The 18,402-nt window shown below is 35.9% G+C and overlaps 3 protein-coding genes across 3 annotated transcripts; 1 reads left to right on the forward strand and 2 right to left on the reverse strand.

Annotated features, from left to right (window-relative positions):
• LOC111293750 (trihelix transcription factor GT-3b-like) lies at positions 1-1,920 on the forward strand. The gene is made up of 2 exons (XM_022886678.2): positions 1-938; positions 1,096-1,920. The coding sequence occupies exons 1-2, from the start codon at positions 639-641 to the stop codon at positions 1,636-1,638; spliced, it is 843 nt and encodes a 280-aa protein (XP_022742413.2). The 5' UTR covers positions 1-638; the 3' UTR covers positions 1,639-1,920.
• A 9,543-nt stretch (positions 1,921-11,463) lies between these two features.
• On the reverse strand, positions 11,464-13,356 carry ACI1 (ALC-interacting protein 1). The gene is made up of 2 exons (XM_022886973.2): positions 12,317-13,356; positions 11,464-12,190 (listed from the first exon to the last, which is right to left on the reverse strand). The coding sequence occupies exons 1-2, from the start codon at positions 13,167-13,169 to the stop codon at positions 11,820-11,822; spliced, it is 1,224 nt and encodes a 407-aa protein (XP_022742708.2). The 5' UTR covers positions 13,170-13,356; the 3' UTR covers positions 11,464-11,819.
• A 1,349-nt stretch (positions 13,357-14,705) lies between these two features.
• LOC111293917 (omega-3 fatty acid desaturase, chloroplastic-like) lies at positions 14,706-17,494 on the reverse strand. The gene is made up of 8 exons (XM_022886972.2): positions 16,707-17,494; positions 16,476-16,565; positions 16,270-16,336; positions 16,060-16,152; positions 15,798-15,983; positions 15,602-15,682; positions 15,313-15,450; positions 14,706-15,233 (listed from the first exon to the last, which is right to left on the reverse strand). Exons 1-8 carry the CDS (start codon positions 17,234-17,236, stop codon positions 15,051-15,053), a joined length of 1,368 nt encoding a protein of 455 aa, XP_022742707.1. The 5' UTR covers positions 17,237-17,494; the 3' UTR covers positions 14,706-15,050.
• Positions 17,495-18,402: the final 908 nt, after the last annotated feature.

The raw sequence follows: 18,402 nt of genomic DNA on the forward strand, positions 1-18,402 counted from the left end.
AATAAAAAAGGAAAAAAAAACTTGTAATACAAATTATGTATGACTGGTTGCAGATAATAAAGCCCCCGGCAACAGTAAGACTTTCAAGTGCATCGTCAGCCTGACGGCACGTGAACGCAATGGGAACAAATGGACTGAAATGGGGATAAGAAAAAGAATTATCGTATATCTAAAAAGAAAAATAATAAAAAAAAGGGATAGAAGAGAGAGAAAGAGTTTCCGCGTAGACAGATAGAGAGACTGTTGGTAGGAAGAAAAGAATGAGATGAAAGCAAAGCTTCCTTTGGTTTCGTTTTCCTTTTTCTTTTTTCTTTTTTTTTTAATATTTGGTTTCGTTTTCTTGAATCTGAACGAAGACTAAAAACGCTCTCTTTGACACCTAAGCTTATAGCAAATCTATCAACCCTTCTCTCTCTCTCTCTCTCTCTCTCTCTTTTAAGTTTCTTCAGGGTTTTTTATTTTTCACGAGGGTTCACACTTGTTTTTCACACCGTTTCCATAGAAATCTTTGCTTTTTTTTCCCTCTCTCCATCTTTTCTTCTTTTCTGTTTCTTTTCGGATCAATAATCCTTTTGGTGGGTGCAAAAGAAAGACTTAATAATCTTGCGGCTTTGTCGAGTTTGCGTGTGATAGTTGTAATGGAGGGACACCTTCACCATCATCATCATCATCTTCAGCAGCAGCAGCAGCAGCAGCAGCAATATCATCAGCAACAGCCTATTAGTGTTAACGTTGATACTGATAGATTTCCTCAATGGAGTATTCAGGAGACTAAGGAGTTCCTGTTGATCAGAGCAGATCTAGATCGAAGTTTCATGGAGACCAAGAGGAACAAGCTACTTTGGGAAGTTATCTCTACGAGGATGAGGGAAAAGGGTTATAATCGAAGCGCTGAACAGTGCAAGTGCAAGTGGAAAAACCTCGTTACTCGATACAAGGTATCTGATATTCGATTTAACCCTTTTTTGACGCAACGGATTACGTTTCCAGGAAACTTTGTTTCTCTGTCTTGTTCAGCTAAAATATATATCCTGAAAACCCTATTATCTATATCTCTCATATGGGTAGTGTTTTCTATTACCTGATGGTGTTCAGGGATATGAAACAATGGAAGCAGAAGCTATGCGGCAACAATTCCCATTTTACAATGAGTTACAGACCATATTCTCGGCAAGGATGCAAAGTATTCTATGGTCAGAAGGTGAAGGCGCAGCGACCGGCTCGAAAAAGAAGGCGTTGCAGCTAACTTCAGATGAGGAAGAAGATATGGAGGAAAACGAGTTAGATAAGAGTAGCGTTAGGAAGAAGAAAAAAGGTAAAACGGATGCAGGTATTGGTGGAAGTACAAGCGGAAGCAGCAATAATATAAAGGAGATTTTAGAGGATTTCATGAGGCAGCAGATGCAGATGGAAATGCAATGGAGAGAAGCGTTCGAGGCAAGGGAAAACGAAAGGCGGTTGAAAGAGATGGAATGGAGACAGACCATGGAAGCATTGGAGAATGAAAGGATAATGATGGATAAAAGATGGAGAGAAAGGGAAGAGCAAAGAAGAATGAGAGAAGAAGCTACGGCTGAGAAGAGAGACGCTCTCATCACAGCACTACTAAACAAGCTCAGAAGAGAAGATCACATATAGACAAGTCAGCTACGAGCAGATCACTTGTTTAATTTTCATGTTTTTGGAGAAGAGGAAGCTTTATTTGAGAGGTTTGTCCTAGAACTCTCTTTCTATGAGATCGATATCTTTTTAGTTCTATGGATTTCTCTCTTTTGTTTGCCCACTGAGGCTTGATCTTTTGCTAGGAAAAGAGAGCTTCCACTATATTGTTATTTTCTTCTCATGCCATTCTGTTATCATTAAGAGGTGACCATGAAAGCACATTTCAAAAGCACCATGAATAAAAAGCTTCAAGATCTAGATATGTCTTGTTGGTAGTTAAAGAAATTAAAAAATCTACGCAGCAAACGATCCACAAACGATAGTGTTTCGAGATGGAACAACATATAGATTCATAGTGGACACTTTTGGAAATGGTCCATTCTTGCTAATGCCTCTCAACTTCTTCAAAGTGTCGTACCTTTCACTTACATACATGGACCAATCTCTTCATATAAATGTCGACCCTGGGTCTGCATGTCTAGTGCTATCCATACACATTAATGAACGCATTTGTGGGAGCTTCAATCCTACAAGTTTAATTGACTAATGAGTTAAATGAGTGAAAAAGATGGATACCATATGGGAGCCATACTCTTTAAAATGATTTCCTTCCACGCAAAACTAAAACAGGCAATATTTGTCAAGGAGATGGACGAAAGAGTCCTATCTTGAAAATATAGGAGTAGGTTGAAGCGAAACGAGATCTAGCGGATTTTTGACATGTTTAAGCATGGCTTCTTACATTTTAAGTTTAGTACTAACTACCTAGCTCAAGTTATGGCTTAAGCTAAATAAGCTAGATTTTGTTTATTTGTTACCCACAAAAGTAATTGTTTGAATGTATTATACATGAATTGTTTATATATATATATATATAATATATATATATATATATGTGGATTATTCAAGAGCCCGATTTCTATTTATGTTCATACTTGTTAAAAACAAGTCTTTATTTAACTGGTTGTATTTGTCTCGTTGTAAGTTGAGCTTGAGGGGCTTGTAATGCGAGTTTTCCTTGTTCATATTGTCTCTATGAGAATAATTCAATACGACTTATTTCTTAATTAATTATATTCCTATATATTATGTGATGTGGACTTAAATTTAACTTAAAGCTTTACCATATACATGCAGATATATATATATATATATATATGCATATGGATTAAGCACATTTCTTTAGATTCAATCAAAAATGTTTTAAGGTATGATAATGACTATGTTATTTAGGTAAATTTACATGCACTAAATCTAACAAACTACTTATTTAGAATCAAGAAAAAGAACTTTGGATCTAATAGCCATTAGTTAATGGAGTTCCTTAATTTCTAGCTAAAAGCTCTTTTATTTAATTTGAAATTAATACTTTTAAAAATGATGTGAGGATCTTTGTGCAATAATTAACTTCAGGATTTCACTTTCTTGGTGTTAAAAACATTTTGTGTTAGTGGTAAGATCGTCATAACCAATGGATCAACATGTGGGGTTGTTTTCTAGGTTTACGTATGATATATTTTCCATTCTACCTTATCTAGCTAGCACCATCAAACATGAAAAGAAAAAAATCATGGTGACTGGGTACAAGAATTCCTTGTAGTATTGAATACATTTATGATATAGTACTATATTCTTTTATTTTTTTGATGAAGACAGTGAATTATTGTTAGACCCTCATGATTTGTATACTTCGAATGGTGTATGATCAATTCAGTGAAAGTAGTGGTAGCATTGTTAGGCTGACCCAAGTTTTTTTTTTTAATCATTTATGGATTATCAAAGACTGATGTCCATGGCTCCATGCATGCTCAAAATGATGTTATAGATGTACTGGAAATTAATTGATTAGTTGATTATAAATGGGATCGATGTATATATGTTAATACTATATGAAATTGTATGAAAGCGAGCAGTGAGTCTTCATGTGAATAATTTCAATATAATTGTCTGCTTGAGTTTGTTTTTCACACCTCACAGCACTTTTGCTCTCTCTGATTATTTGCAAGTGATTCAGGTAATTAATATTTTGCTGACTGTTGATTTCCTGATCAGTAATTATGGCTCTCGACAATATTCTTTGCATGTTTAGTAGCATTAATGGATCCATATGACTCTAATAATGATGATTTCTCCTTTATTTTCTTATAATCTTTTCAACAACATGTTTATTGTAGTGGTATCATTTCTTCTTTTTTTTTTTTTTTTTCCTGTTTACACTTTACACCACTGCCCTCCTTGCCAATTGACCATATTTTTCTGTCTGCAAAAATATGAACTGGTTCCATTGTTGTATAGATGAAGTTGCAATAGCCACAGTTTTTCCCACTACAGCTTTTATCATCACAGCCAGATGTCTTAATTTTGGCAATCAACGGCAAATAATTGTACTGTGTTTTTTTGAATATCTTTATTTGATTTGATTTTCATATGGATTCACTTATTCGCTGGTTGGACATTGGAGACAACCAAGCTTCACAGAATTTCACCGCGTAATCCAGCAATATGTATTGAGAGTTGAGACATCACAAAAAAGAGAAAAACATACTTCAAATTTGCTGGACAGCTAGCTGACGCTATAACCGTGTTTCTTGCATAGAGAGACGTAATGATACTTATAAAATTCACCGACGTCTATATCTATATCTATATAGTGCCAGGCTTTTATGAGGAGAAAACTTTGCAAATATATATATATATATATATATATAGTTGCAATGTATCAATCAGGTTCAGATTTATCTCCTGATCTTAATTCAGTCTTCTTTTTCTTTTCTTTCCTTGGGCTAATTGATGAACAACAACACTACTATTTTACTTGAATTAATTAAGTGAAGTCTGTTCCATGAAGATTTTTGTTATCATAACCAAAATTTACTAATGTTTTAATTATAGTACTAAACATATATAGCTATTACCAACTTATTCTACTGGTTTCCAGTACCATGTTGATTATTCTTAGAAAGTTTTTTGCATGCTATAAAGTCAAAGCCAGCTATATCTATACTGACTGTAATATATTTAGCATGTGAAATAAGCACCCGATGTAACATTTTTTCTCTTCTGACCAGATCACGAAACTTCAAAAAAACAATTGCAGTAGAAAACAATTTTATATCCTAACCTAGCTAAGCTACGGAATTCATATTAAAGTATGATTTAATTAAATTAATTATTACTTTAACTTTGACTCTTATTTGCTCATGTGCTCAACAATTAGTGCTTCAACGGAAGAAAAAAAAAAAAAAAAAAGACCATTTCTATTCTCTTACAAAAAAAATAAAGTCAGATTCATTCCCGGTTTAAGTTTAATCACATAAACGCATATTTATCTTAGTATATCTGTCAACTCAAAATTTCTACCACATGCAAATATATGCTTTTCAGCCTCAATCAAACTTTCCAAACTCAGACAAGAACTCAATGAAAGATCAGACAAAACCGAACAAAAAAATTAAAATAAAAAGGGCACATTAGTGTGATAAAGCAAATAAGCAATCCTGACGTTGAAATTAGTATTAGCAGTAATACTTAGCAACAATCACATCAAGGGTCAGGTAAAATGATGTAAGAGAGAAAGCAAGATTCTACACGAATCACAATTGTTTCGGCTGCAAGCAAAAGAACACCACAACGTTCGTCTCTTCGGCAAGTTGACGACCTTTTTAGCGTCTCTAATCCAAATACCTTTCCACTTTCCACCATTATCCTCTCATATTAATTATTCTCTCTTTGTATTTTATTTGTTTGAGTTGTTTTCATTATCTACTTTTTAAAATTTTTAAATTCTCAATGGGAAGAGCATGCTATAAAGGATTGCCATACAGGGTATTATTCTCATATTTTCATTATAGAACTCATCCACTTTGATAAGGTTTTTTTTTTTTTTTAATAGAGAGAGATAAATGTGTTTTTTAAGTTAATTTCAGATTTTATAGAGTGATTTACAAAAAAATATTTGCCTTTAATTTTTCTAAACAAGAAAGATTTTCAGAGTAATGACTTATTATGTATGAAGTCGGTGACCCTACAAATCCAGGATAACGGGTTGAGAGTGATTTTATGATTTATGGGGTGACAATATTTGAGGTGGGTCCAAATCCAATGGCAATGGGGGACGGATCACTTTATTTAATACATAATGCCAAGTTGCCCGTTGACTTTGATTGCCTGCCCCCTTTCATCATTTTTTATAAGTCGCTCAAAAAAATCTGTAACCTTCGATGAGATCCTCAAAATAAAGAGTTCTATTTAATGTATTATTAATATATAAATTTTATATTTTATTTTTTTCACAAAAATTTTATATATTATTAATAAATGATATAATTTTATCTCATTAATAAAAAAAATTTAAACATTAGATTTTTATATATTTATTTTAAATATTTATAAAAATTTATATTTAATCAATAATGAAGTGATTTATTATAATATATAAGATTATATATTACCAGGAAATCAAATATAAAATTTTCAAATAAATTCTAAATAAAATAGACTCTTATATAAGACTTAGAACGCCCTTTGATCTCATTGTTAAATAAAAAGGTAATGGAATAAATATTTATATATACTATGAGCCCATTGGGTTTGTGATGACGTGGCACGATATTTTATCGTTATAGCGGCCGAACTCAAATAAGAGCCGTTACGCTTGCTTAAATGAGGGATCAGTCAAAGCCTCATATTTCATAAATACATGTACTCTGCCTTTCCATTAACTAAACAAAGAGAACTCTGAAATTCTGAATTCCAATTTCCAAGTTCCTTATTCTGTCGCGTACGGTCAATCTCTCCAACAATCTTCCTTTAAATTTTTTGGAATGTGATCTAAGCCTTTGCGTTTCTTTTCATTTCCACTTCCATATGTCCAAGTTTTTCAATGTTTAATAATATTATTTGCAAACTCTAATCATGTGCATTTCAAAAATATGTACCCTTTGCCTCCTAGTTTGTTTTATTTTATCAGCCATTTTCTTTTTAATGACAGCTTTCTTCGATTTTGTTTTAAAAGCTTTTGACTCTTGATCAAGAAAGTTGTACATATTATATGTTAGTATTATTTTCTTGGGAGCCTTTTTTTTTTAGTATATCTGGGGTTTAATAATAAATTGCGCTTTTTAATATTCCCTTGTTTGGTTGTTGAGAAACCGCAGGAAATTAATAATGTACTTTGAAATCTTGTGTTTGCTTTTGACTTTAATTATGTAAAGTGAAACATGTTCGAAGGGTGATCAAAGTTGCATTACTTACCAAAAGCATTAGTAGAATTGATTTGGAGAGTTGTTTATTTGGGTAGATTTCTTTAATTTCTGGGTTTACGGGTTTGCTTCTTGATTTATTAATATTCTTCTGCAATTTTTCCCTTTAATTTTGAGTCTGATGATGCTGATACTACGATGAAAATGGAAACCCAGATGGAATTATACTATGTACTATTACGACAAGAGAAAAAGGTTTTCTCGAATGTATATGGATCAAATAGTACATTGGTTTTCATTTAGCTTTAATATTATGTTTGGTGCACAAGAAAGTAAAAATGCGAAGAGAAGAAAAATTCATTAGAAATTGGAATCGTAGTATCAGTCAACTGTAGTCTAGTTAGCAGTGTTTAATTAGATGATGATCTCGTTTCCTTTTATCTTTGCTTAGTTACCTTGGAAACCAAGCAAGCTCGCAAACATTAACGATGTAACTCTGAACTTGAATAAACTGAAAGCGACTCCTTCGCTTACATGGTTGTGTTTTATCGTAATGCCCGATAGCTGATACTTTACCTTTGCCTTTATTCGTGTCCTGCGCGTTGAGCTCACTAGTAGAAGTGATAATTTCTACAATGTAATGTTGCAGTAAGTGGGTTGATTACCAAACTGAAGATGAGCAGCAACAACATGGAGAATTACAAAGAGGAAGGGTCAGATAGAAAGAAACAATATTGCCCTGATGGAGATGCCTCTAAGAATGAACAGAGGCCTCAACCGCAGTTGAACGAGCCACAACTAGAGGCTGAAGACTCTGATCAAGACTTGAGAAAAACAATCAGTGATATCAAAATGAGTGTTGTCAAACCTGATTCACCAGAAGGACAAATTGACGGCATCAATTCTGATACAATATATGAACTAATCTTCAATACTCTGCGGAAGAATTTTGGCTCAAAGCAACAACTGAATGAGCAACTAGTGATTCCAAAATTCATTGATGCAGAAGGAGATGCCTCTAAGAACAAACACAGGCCTCAACCGCAGGTGAACAAGGCACAACTAGAGGCAGAAGACTCTGATCAAGACTTAAGAAAGACAATAAGTGACTTCAAAGTGAAGCGTGTCAAACCTGACTCGTCGAGAGGACAAAGACCTGGACCTGTGTATGAACATGGCGGACCTGAACCTCATTCATCAGTGTATAGGAAAAATCCTCCAGTTCCTAATAAAGAAGGCCATTGCTCGAGTGGAGACGTCTCTATGTATGAACATGGTGCTCAATTGAAAGTGAACTTGGCTAGACTAGAGACAGATTCATTGAAAAGATATATACGGCACTTCAAAATTGAGGGCGTCAATTCTGATTCATTAAGGGAACAAATGCTCAATGCTGTACAGTTGCATTTTGCCTCACAGCCACCACTGAATGAGCAAGAAGTGATTCCTGAATTCATCCATGCGGCCAGGAGACTGAAAAATAAGGATAAAAAACCTGAAGATTGAAGGAGCTCTAAATGCTCAGAGGCCTTGTATAGTTAATACATAGCAAGCTTTAGGTCCGTAAGCCAAGAATTGAGATTTCTTAACTGATTCGACCACCATTTTCTTAGTTAATTAGCTGCTGACAGATCCATTTGATAATTCCTTTGTTAAGCATTGAGCTGCAGATACAGATGGAAATTATAAGATCAAACTCTATAATGCCGATTTCAATCATATTTTCTGGAAATTAATTGATAATTTCTTTCTTTTTACTGGTATGAAATTTCAAGAGGCATCAGCCACCGGCATGTGTCTCCCTTTGAAGATTGTACAATTGGTTAAAACTGAGTTAGCTACTGAACTATAACAAACACTTCATGGCACAACCCTTTTGTAAATCAGACGACCCGAGATTAATTGCAACGAAGGATCATCACGGAAACGACCATTCTGCCACATACTCATAGTGCAGAAGTAATGCGTAGCCTTGATCCCTATGCTCAGATGGAAGAAGAAAGATGTAAAATCAACACCAAATCTTTTGTAACTAATATTGATGCAAACAACATGACTGTGATCGGTTCATCCCAGCGTGGTTCTATCCATACTTATTCAAGCTTGGTCACATTACCTCCCACCGGTGATTATTATCAATATGAAGATCTCGCAAGACTCGGGGTGAATAATTCTACCTACCAAAACTTATATAGTCATGATTCATGAATCAGTTCTTTCTTCAACAGTGCCCTATGGTCTAGGTCATCTACACTCTACGATCAATGCCTCTTCAATGCACCAATTGGGGCCAGGAATGGCGGTACTGAGATGAGGAGAGGTCATCTGTCAATTGCAATATAAGCCAGTGCATATCTGGAAGATAAGTACCGCATACGTTGATCAATACATCTACCCCTGCAATCATGAACTGTAATGGGCAAGCTCCTGGAAATGCTGTGTATGCAGGCCCATCTAGTTCAAACCAGACTCTACATTTTAATTTTATTCATAGCATGCAGTTAAGGCAAGACAATATGCTGACATTCTCTCATGCAAACATCGATAGTTATGGATTTACTGGTGGAGTTGATGGGGGTGAAGGGCCATCGAGATCGCGTTCCAACCATCAAGTCTTTCTAAATATGAGCCAGAGCTTGCAGGGAAGGCAAGAACCAAATGTGATGATCAATTCATCTGCTCCTGGTCCTGGAACCGTCAACAATTATGAGCATACTTAGGGAAATGCTTCTGCTGATTATAATGATAATGATTGGCCATATTTGATGGAGCATGTTCTTTAATATATAGGTGCGACATTTGTTGAATCCAACTCATGATGACTCAAATAGTGGACCTAACTGGACACGTTGATCAAGATTGGAGAAGTCGAGCATGGGGCAAGAGTTGAGGTTTCTGTAGTGATGCTTCCGCAATTTCAATAATTATTAGCTGCTTGACAAATCTTTCTGATTTCTTCATTCTACATTTATGTAGTCTTTAAGTCAGTTTTTTCTATCAGCCAGTTAGATGTTCTCTTAAGGGGCATTTGTTCAAGAAGCTGAAAAAAGAGAGCCAAATTCCAAGATTAAACTGTGTAAAACCAACAATTATTGCAGAACTTGAAAGTGGTAGAGGCTGTCCAAAATATTGGCACTCTAGATTCATGGTGACCTGCTAAATATGGGTGGTTTTTCTTTTTCTTCAGTCTTGTGCTCTTATAACTTGATGGTACTTCTGTCTTCTGAAAATCATTAAACTTGACTTTTTATAACCAGTCTGAAGTTTCAGGAATCAGGGGCATCTGTTTATGCGCCATATTTTAGATTTCAATGGATCGAAACAAAACAGTGTTGGAATCACCACAGCTTTATATTATTTGTTGGACTAAAAGCTTCCAATCCAATCATATCAGTGAAAGCGAAATTAAACAATAAATCAAACATACAAGAGATAACAATTTAACGTTGTTCGGTCCAACTGACCAACATACACAGATAAAAAACAAGATCCACTAGTTGTAGAGAATTACAAACTTACATCAAATCATCAACCTCACTCAACAATCAATACTCATAAGACACTCTCAATCTCCTCTAATCCTATGGAGTATTCTCAACCCAAACAAACACAAACTCAAACTTTTGTACACCCTTTCAACATAACCAAACACATACCCATATGCTCCCATACACCATACCTATGTGGACCCTCTCAATCTCCTCTAATCCACTCACAAACAAACATACAAACCCATAAGACCACTCACAAATAAAAATACAAACCCATAAGACGTACAGCCTCAATACTCCTATGGGGTGTCTATCCCACAAAACCCTATAACTCTCTTACATCTTTTTCTCATACCTAATCCTATAGAGACTTCACCTATTTATAACTATACAAACTTGCCCATTAAGAATCACTCTCCCCTTAGAATTCTTTTCCTGTAACTCAAACTTGCCTATTAAAAATCTTTTTTCTTTTAAAATTCTTCTCTTACAAGTCAAACTTACCTATTAAGAATCATATTTCTCTTAAAATTCTTCTTTTACAAATCTTCTTGTCCATCAAGCAATATCTGACAAATCTCAAATAAATCTCTAACAAATTTCAAACAAATCTCTTATAAAATTTAAGTCAATATTTTCAACAAACAGCGCCTTTCTTCTAAAGAAAAAGGTCTTTCCTTTGCCTTTGCTACACGTATTAGTTTTGGTTTCACCCAATATAAATCCTCTTGAGATGAGGTTATATCATATATGGTGTCATGTCCTATTTTAATCAGTTTGGCTCCACAATATAGTGAATCAGTCAAAGATAAGTGCAGAGGGAAGCGACTGAGGGAAAGAAACTTTGCTGAATCAGGAGGTCAGTGTTTCAGGAGATGGTTTAATTCCTCAGTGGTCCATTATCTTTACCGGAGCATTGCGCTTGAAATGATAGGTGCTGATTAGTTCTGGCATTAGAGATTTGTATAACAAAATATGCAGAATTTATAATGCATCTATGCTGAAAATAGCAGAATCCATCACTAGACAGCTTCTAGTTCTACTAGGGGCAGAAATAATCTTTACTCCTGCTCAAATCTTCTTATGAACACCCCAGAAAATTTTAGTCATGATAGTCACAAATTCATGTAACACTCAACTATAAGGAATATTGGAAAATGTACATTCATTGCCTCAAGCTGCAATATGAGACCCACATGTACGTCGAGGAATCTTCTTGCCGTTTTTTAAATTATTACTAGCAAAGTTTACATTTGCTGAACTATCGTATCATTCCTACATATTCTTAGGCCACGTGACTCTGGATCCTTGAGGCAATCAGCTTGCTGAGACAACTGGACCAGTACTCGAAATCGGCGAACTGCTTTCACACGAGATTTGCCCTTCAAATGTTACTTTCAGGTTTACCAGTTAGAGATTTACATATAGAATCTCTGCTTTTGTACAAAATTTTGACCAAGTTTTTTCAAGCCTTACATGTTCCAGTAATTTGCATGTGAAATCCCACAAGTTCATCAGCTACCTGATGCAACATGAGATCAAGTATTTGCTCCCCAAACTCCTCACATATCTCTTCAAAGCCTTCAAACGTGAAAACATTCTTGGTTATCCAGTTTGAGAACTTTATATCTTCCTCTGTCAATTTGTACGGCCTACCCATCGACTCCATGTAATATTCAGTCTCCTCGATATCCGTTGACTCAAAATTCTTATTGCTAAATTCCTGCTTTCCAATACCTGAAATTCGAGCACTGATATCCATAGTGGGAGAGTCATATTTCACTGATTTTGATGAGCCTTTCTTCTCTGACTTCAATTCCAACGACCTTGAATCTTCTGTGAGAAAAAATTAATTTGAGAAGAATCAAGTTAGATGGCAATAACAGTACCGATTTTGCAGAACTCAGAGAAGCCGATATAGCTTCGAAACTCGTAAAAGAAAATGAAATTTAAAGCACAAACCTAAAATGCCGTTGTTTTGGTGGGCTGAAAAATCATTTACACGAAGGACAGAAACTGGGCTTGAAACCTCTGACTTATTCTCAATATTGTGCTCAATTTTCTTAACTTCACGTTGATTCTTTTTCTTCCTCGTCACAGCAGGTACTGCCTTCTGATTTACCATCTTCAATGGACTTTTTGCCTTTGAGTTTACACCACAATTAATCTGAACATCCTTGGCCCCAGTAACGCGGCTACCAGCCTTCAAAGAATGTTTACCAGAAGAAACTCTCCTTGGCTCATTTTTAAGCGTAGATATCTTCTTGTTTTTCTCTTGATTCTGCTTCTTACAAGCTACTTTCTGTCTTACGTTCTCCTTTTGCTTAGCATGTTTACTACTTGATCCATCTCCTTTCTCGGATTTCCTAGTCTTAAATCCTGGTTCATTATTTTTATCCACTTTATCCAAGTACACAACCAAGTATTCATGATTCTGATAATGCTGCAACAGTTGCGGACCTTGAGGTACCTCACGAAACGACGCTGATGTTTTCACCCGGCGGTGTTTGGCTTGTGATAAATCAAACTCCAGCATATAATCCATGAAATTGACTGATCTACTCCGCGTAACTGCATCTGGAGTTTTACCTTTCTGAACCCAGTTTTTCTCTGGCAATGAGTCTAGACCCATTAGCCTCGCCACTATTCCAGGACCACTTTCAGAAGCTTGGACTTGAACCTCAGCCACATGATCATCGACAGTGTTTAACTCTATAATGTGGTCTGATGGATGTGTTTGAGGACTCCCTGAACAGAGAAGACGGCGCAAAACGGCCGAAAAACACCCAGAACTAGAAGTTTTTGTGTTACTCATGGTTCAATAGGAGAAAAAAAAAGCAAAAAATGTATTAAAGTTGGTGAGAGGCACAAATTTTGCTTGTAGGATACTGAGATGATTCTGCTGAAGAATGGTTCAAAAAATAGCCAGCAAAACCAACCTAACCCAGGGAAAAAAACAGGGCTTTGAGTTTGAATCATACAAATGAGTAATTTTTTGTATTGATTCATAGGATAAGGTCGGTCTATATATTATAGAGGGCTGGGTTTGGTCGTCGAGTTCACATTAGAAAACAAGAAAAATGATAGACCTATGCGCAATTAACTCGGGTATCTAGTGTACGGAAAGTGCATTAAGACAAATTGTCTGCAGTCATCGGTCTCTACATTATTTATTGATTCACGTTGGCCATAGTATTTAAGATCGCAAATAGGGGGACCAAGTTGACTGTTTATTTCTTTACCAAAAAAAAGAATGAGAGGCAGGTTTTTGGCAGCAGAAATTGTGGACTCTTTGATGTCCTTCAAATCTTTGCTGAGACTAACGGATTATTGTGTTCTTGACTCTTGTAGTACGTATTTGCCAGCCACCGACTCTGGTTCCTGCCGATCGAGACGGCTTCTAGGAAATTACGTTGTTCATATTGGGTTTTCATTTCATGTGAATTGGGTGTTATGTTGAAATTTTTTTGCTTTAGCCCACTTAACCTTCTTGGGCCAGAGCCGGTTATTGAAACTTGAAAGCCCATTGGGTAAGTGGCTAATAAGACGCTCAAAGCCTCCAAGGTTAATACAGTGATAATCCAGTGAATTATCAACAAACATTTCTGCTGTACTAAACATTTTTCTAGGAGGCTCCAATATCCCACTTTGCCTAAACATTTTTTTTATTTAATAATGCTTTTCCTAAACAATAGAATTATATTGTATCAATGTATCTAACAAAAAACAAGTACTTGATTGATGGTCAGCACTTCAAGGTTTTAGAATTTAGGTATATGATTTTCGTTGTTTGTGGACTAGGGGAAGAAAAGAATGAAAATCTTTCTTTTTGTTTGCAATGTGATTTCCCAGGCCATGTAGCAATAACATCCATGTGCAAATACAAGATTTTTACATCCGCCCGTCTTTCTGTAGCTTGTTTTTGATAAAATTGAGATGTCAAGGTTTTCTCTCCTTGCTTGATAGTAATTCTTTTAAGAAAAATAATAATCCTAGAAATATAGAAATAAAAATATCAGATGGTGGTTGAGAACAATTTTGAGCGTAACTTGCCAATTTAGGAGCATTTGTCAGAGGATTATCGGTAAATGATGTTGAGTTTTGATAGTGATTCATCACCTTATAAAAGATCTGTTCGTTGTATCATTACCCATTTAATGGAATAGTGGGAAATTATAATGATAGGTTTTGATAACGAGCGTATGGTACAAATTTGATCTGCACCACCTTTTTTTTTCTCATTGGGACCACTTCCAAAAGTGCAGATGTAACAGGATGTGATTCATTATTTCGCCTTTTATCACCTAACTATTGGGTAAAAATAACAAGTTCCAGAGGGAAACACATAATCTAAAGAATAAAAACAGTAGAAAGGTAAGAAAGAACTCGTTCAGTTCTGAACTCCTTTCTTTCATTTCCTTTTCTATGGGATTCAATTGAGCAATTGCTATTTCTCTTGTAAAAGAATGAATATACATTTTCCTTTACTAGTAGAATGCCAATATAGAAAAATAACCTAACTTATATGGCTCCCACCCTCCCCCAAACGATTTTATATGAATTTTGATTATGGCCCTACCATGGCAATACAAAAACAATGCTTAGATCTCTTAAGGTTAAGTAATTAGGTTCCAAGCGAAGAGCTTCAACTCACCCCATATTCTTGTTGAGGAATTTTATGAAGCATCAAGCTGACTTAAGACTTAAAAGGGTTTCTAAGCTCTGGGTCAGCTTGGTAGTAGACAACATCTCCAGTATCGCTAACATAGTGATCTTTCTTCAAGCTTCTTATCAAACTTCCAATCAGGTGAGAAGGTAGAGGACCTGATTGTTCTGGCTTCCGATAGTATTTTCCAAGAACTGGCTTAGCCGCCTCAGTCTATGACATTAAAACAGAAATTAGGGACGATATAATTAGAAGAATATAGCAGTTAAAACCATATGAGAGAGGTACTCACAGCCTCTACTAAGTGGTAGTGCGGGATCTGAGGAAAGAGATGGTGTATGACATGGGTTCCAATATCGTGGTGGATGTTATTGATCCATCCATAGTCGCGGTCAAGTGTTGTAAGCCCTCCCCTCAAGTAACTCCATTCCTGTCCAAATATTGTTTTAAGGAAACATTAACTTTGTAAGTTCAAAATTAACCTTGGAATTCCATACAACATTCTCTGCATCTCCAATATTTCAACTTTATAAAAACACATCTCTGACAGAATGCATTAGAGCAAGGCAGGACAATCATACCTTCCCACGGTACCAAGGAAGCTTCTCTTCATGACCATGGTGATGCAAGTATGTAACGAAATCGAGCCACATCACAAATATCTAACATTAAAGCAAAGTCAAGTCAAATTGTACTCTCTAACTGGTAAAGAAATACGTATGCTTGTATTATTTCATCAAGGAAAGAATAGATGACCAAAAGATAGTTGAAACCTACCCAGTATGGGACGCCATATAGTTTAAGCAATTGCATAGGACCCATTGTGAAGCCCAAACCAACAAGAGTAGCAGCCATGGCTGTCCAACATAAGGTGGAAGTAATCACATCTTTTCTCTCACTTGGAACAAACAAATCACTGTTAGGGTCAAAGTGAGAACCAGTCTTCCCTGGACTTCTGTTCCACTGTAAATAAAATTAACGGCCATTAATTTCTCAACATCGAGGATCAAATTTATCAACCAAATTACAACACACTTACAAGGTAGAAAGGATATGCAAGCATGGGAAAAGGAAACATGAACCGCAATGTTCGTGTTACGTTATCCAAACTTCTGTATATCTTCTCAGACAACTGCAACAGAATTGACAAAAGTTTTACATTTTATGCTAGGTAGAAACAGGAAAGGAAGAACAAAGGCATCGAAATAGACCAAACCAACACCAGAAAGAACAGATAAACTTAACCAACCGGCTGCCATGATTCATCATTCTCAACATGCCCATGGTTTTGATGATGAGTCCTATGGCTAATTCTCCTGTAAAGTTAATAATAATGGAAACGAATTTAAGTAAAACATTCTTGATAAGTATAATGCAAAATTTACAGTGCAATGGAATAAATTAAACTACACATACAAATTGTGAAGAGAAAAAAATTTCAAATCTAGAGCATACCATCCATGGTAAGGCACAAGAATGGAAGAATGCAAGAGATGGCCCACTACACTGTTTAACTTCGCATTGTTTGAAAAACTCCCATGGCCGCTATACAAAGAAATCAAGGGCATCCAAAATTGAGCAACAAAATCCAAAGAATTATTCCAATTAAGCATTGAAAAGAAAATAAATATATAAATTGAGACAGCCAGATCTAAAACGGAAGGATGTATGCATTTTGTAAATTACCAATCATGACCAAGAACAAAAAGAGCCCAAAACATGGTCCCCTCAGCAGCCCAGTAAAGAGGCCAAACAAGCCAGTTGTTAAGATAAGCAGCAGCAGCAGCCAGGCCAAAAACCACAACAACATCCCTCACCACGTAGCTCATAGATTTCCATGGATCCTTTACCCAACAATGCTTCGGTATGGCAGCTCTTATATCAGCTAATTTAAACGGTGGGGGCGCCCCAGGATCGAATCCTGCCTCTTCTTCTTTTTCTCCAAACCCGTTAACACCATGGAGTCTCTCTTCTCTTTCCTCACCTCCTACGGATGCAACTTTCAATGGAGCACTCACTTTTAGGCCCCAGTTCCTGTCTCTAAGAACCCCAGTTGAGAGTTTGGTTAGATTTGTTGGTTTTAGATCTGAAAAATTCTTGTTTGTATGCAAAAAGCTGGGCTTTGAAGAGTTCCTTGAGACAACTCCAGTGGCGGTTCTAGCGTAGATATGAGGATAAGGCTTTAAACCACATTCAGATATGACAAAACTCGCCATTAAAAACCCAGGTAAAGCTCAACCAGCGTTTGGCTTTAAGATAAAATAAACGGAAAAGTTCTAGGAGAAATCAAATAAACAAGTTGCCGACATTAAGGTGAGATAGAAGTAAAATTTCTGGATGCCAGCAGATTCCTCCCTTAATGGTCTCTCTCCTCAGCAATAATAGATCACGACACAACTGAAAATAGCGGTGAACGTTTGTGTTCTTGAGAGAGGCAAAAACTGAGGTTCAGGTTCCTGCCTCGTTTCTTGGTTAGAAAGAAGTGGGCATTGAAGTGCCCTTTTATTATGGTTCTCGGGTTGCGGAAACGACTCAAAACGTTACTTTTTTTTTTTTAATATTATCACTTGAGACTTGGTACTGCTACTGCGGTCTGCGGGTGCAGTCCTTGTCATTGGAGAGTGGTTTCACTTTTCCTATGTGGTTAGGTAGGGCTTGGCTTGTGTGAAATCTCTTTCCAAATGCAATAGCATTGAACTTGGACCTGTTCGTGATTCGTGGTCCATGGTCTTGGACGGAACTTCCTGGCGGTAATCTATTTTTTTTTAATTTTTTTCGCATGAGCTTCGAAGGTCGGTTTCCTAAGGGAGCCCAAAGGCCATATTGTTCATTTCCTCAACACGTGCTTCTTATGTTTATGTTGATATGTTAAAGTTGGATGATCCATCATTTCAAAAGTTGCAACTACTGAATGGAGCTGAAATTTTTAAGATTTTAATTTTTGAAAAAATCATGTCAGATTCCCAAGTTGGATGATTTATTATTTCAAAAAAATAATATTGATAAAGGAAATTATTCAAGTTCCAACTGATAATTTATTCATTTCCCATAATTATTAAATCAAAAAAAAATAATGCACCAAAATAGTATGAATTAGATGGAAAAAAATTTGTTTTAACTTTATTCCCAGCCATATTAGGAAGCTGACACGATATCCATCCGCTTCCCTGCGAGGTGCCACATTATTTGCGGGGAAAAATCAAAATCTAGGGGTGGACGAGTCTACTCTAGACTCTAGATTCGTACGACTTGCTTAACAAAAAAAACTAATATGAATAACGTGATTTTACTAGCAAAAGTCACTGTTTTATGTTATGACAAGAAGAAAGACGTATTGCATTTTATGACAATTAGAAGAAAGACGTATTGCATTTTTTGTTAA

The sequence above is a fragment of the Durio zibethinus genome, chromosome 14 (assembly GCF_047325235.1).
Source record: "Durio zibethinus cultivar Kanyao isolate XHJ-2024 chromosome 14, ASM4732523v1, whole genome shotgun sequence".
Lineage (NCBI taxonomy): Eukaryota > Viridiplantae > Streptophyta > Magnoliopsida > Malvales > Malvaceae > Durio > Durio zibethinus.

What these genes read in the sequence shown, in the direction of transcription:
- LOC111293750 (XM_022886678.2), top strand. Translation starts at nt 639, where the DNA reads ATGGAGGGACACCTTCACCATCATCATCATCATCTTCAGCAGCAGCAG. An exon ending in ACCTCGTTACTCGATACAAG is followed by an intron (nt 939 to 1,095) that starts GTATCTGATATT and finishes GATGGTGTTCAG; the next exon opens with GGATATGAAACAATGGAAGC.
- LOC111293917 (XM_022886972.2), bottom strand. Translation starts at nt 17,236, where the DNA reads ATGGCGAGTTTTGTCATATCTGAATGTGGTTTAAAGCCTTATCCTCAT. An exon ending in ATGATGAATCATGGCAGCCG is followed by an intron (nt 16,153 to 16,269) that starts GTTGGTTAAGTT and finishes ATTCTGTTGCAG; the next exon opens with TTGTCTGAGAAGATATACAG. An exon ending in TTGCATATCCTTTCTACCTT is followed by an intron (nt 15,984 to 16,059) that starts GTAAGTGTGTTG and finishes TTTTATTTACAG; the next exon opens with TGGAACAGAAGTCCAGGGAA.
- ACI1 (XM_022886973.2), bottom strand. Translation starts at nt 13,169, where the DNA reads ATGAGTAACACAAAAACTTCTAGTTCTGGGTGTTTTTCGGCCGTTTTG. An exon ending in CCAAAACAACGGCATTTTAG is followed by an intron (nt 12,191 to 12,316) that starts GTTTGTGCTTTA and finishes TTTTTCTCACAG; the next exon opens with AAGATTCAAGGTCGTTGGAA.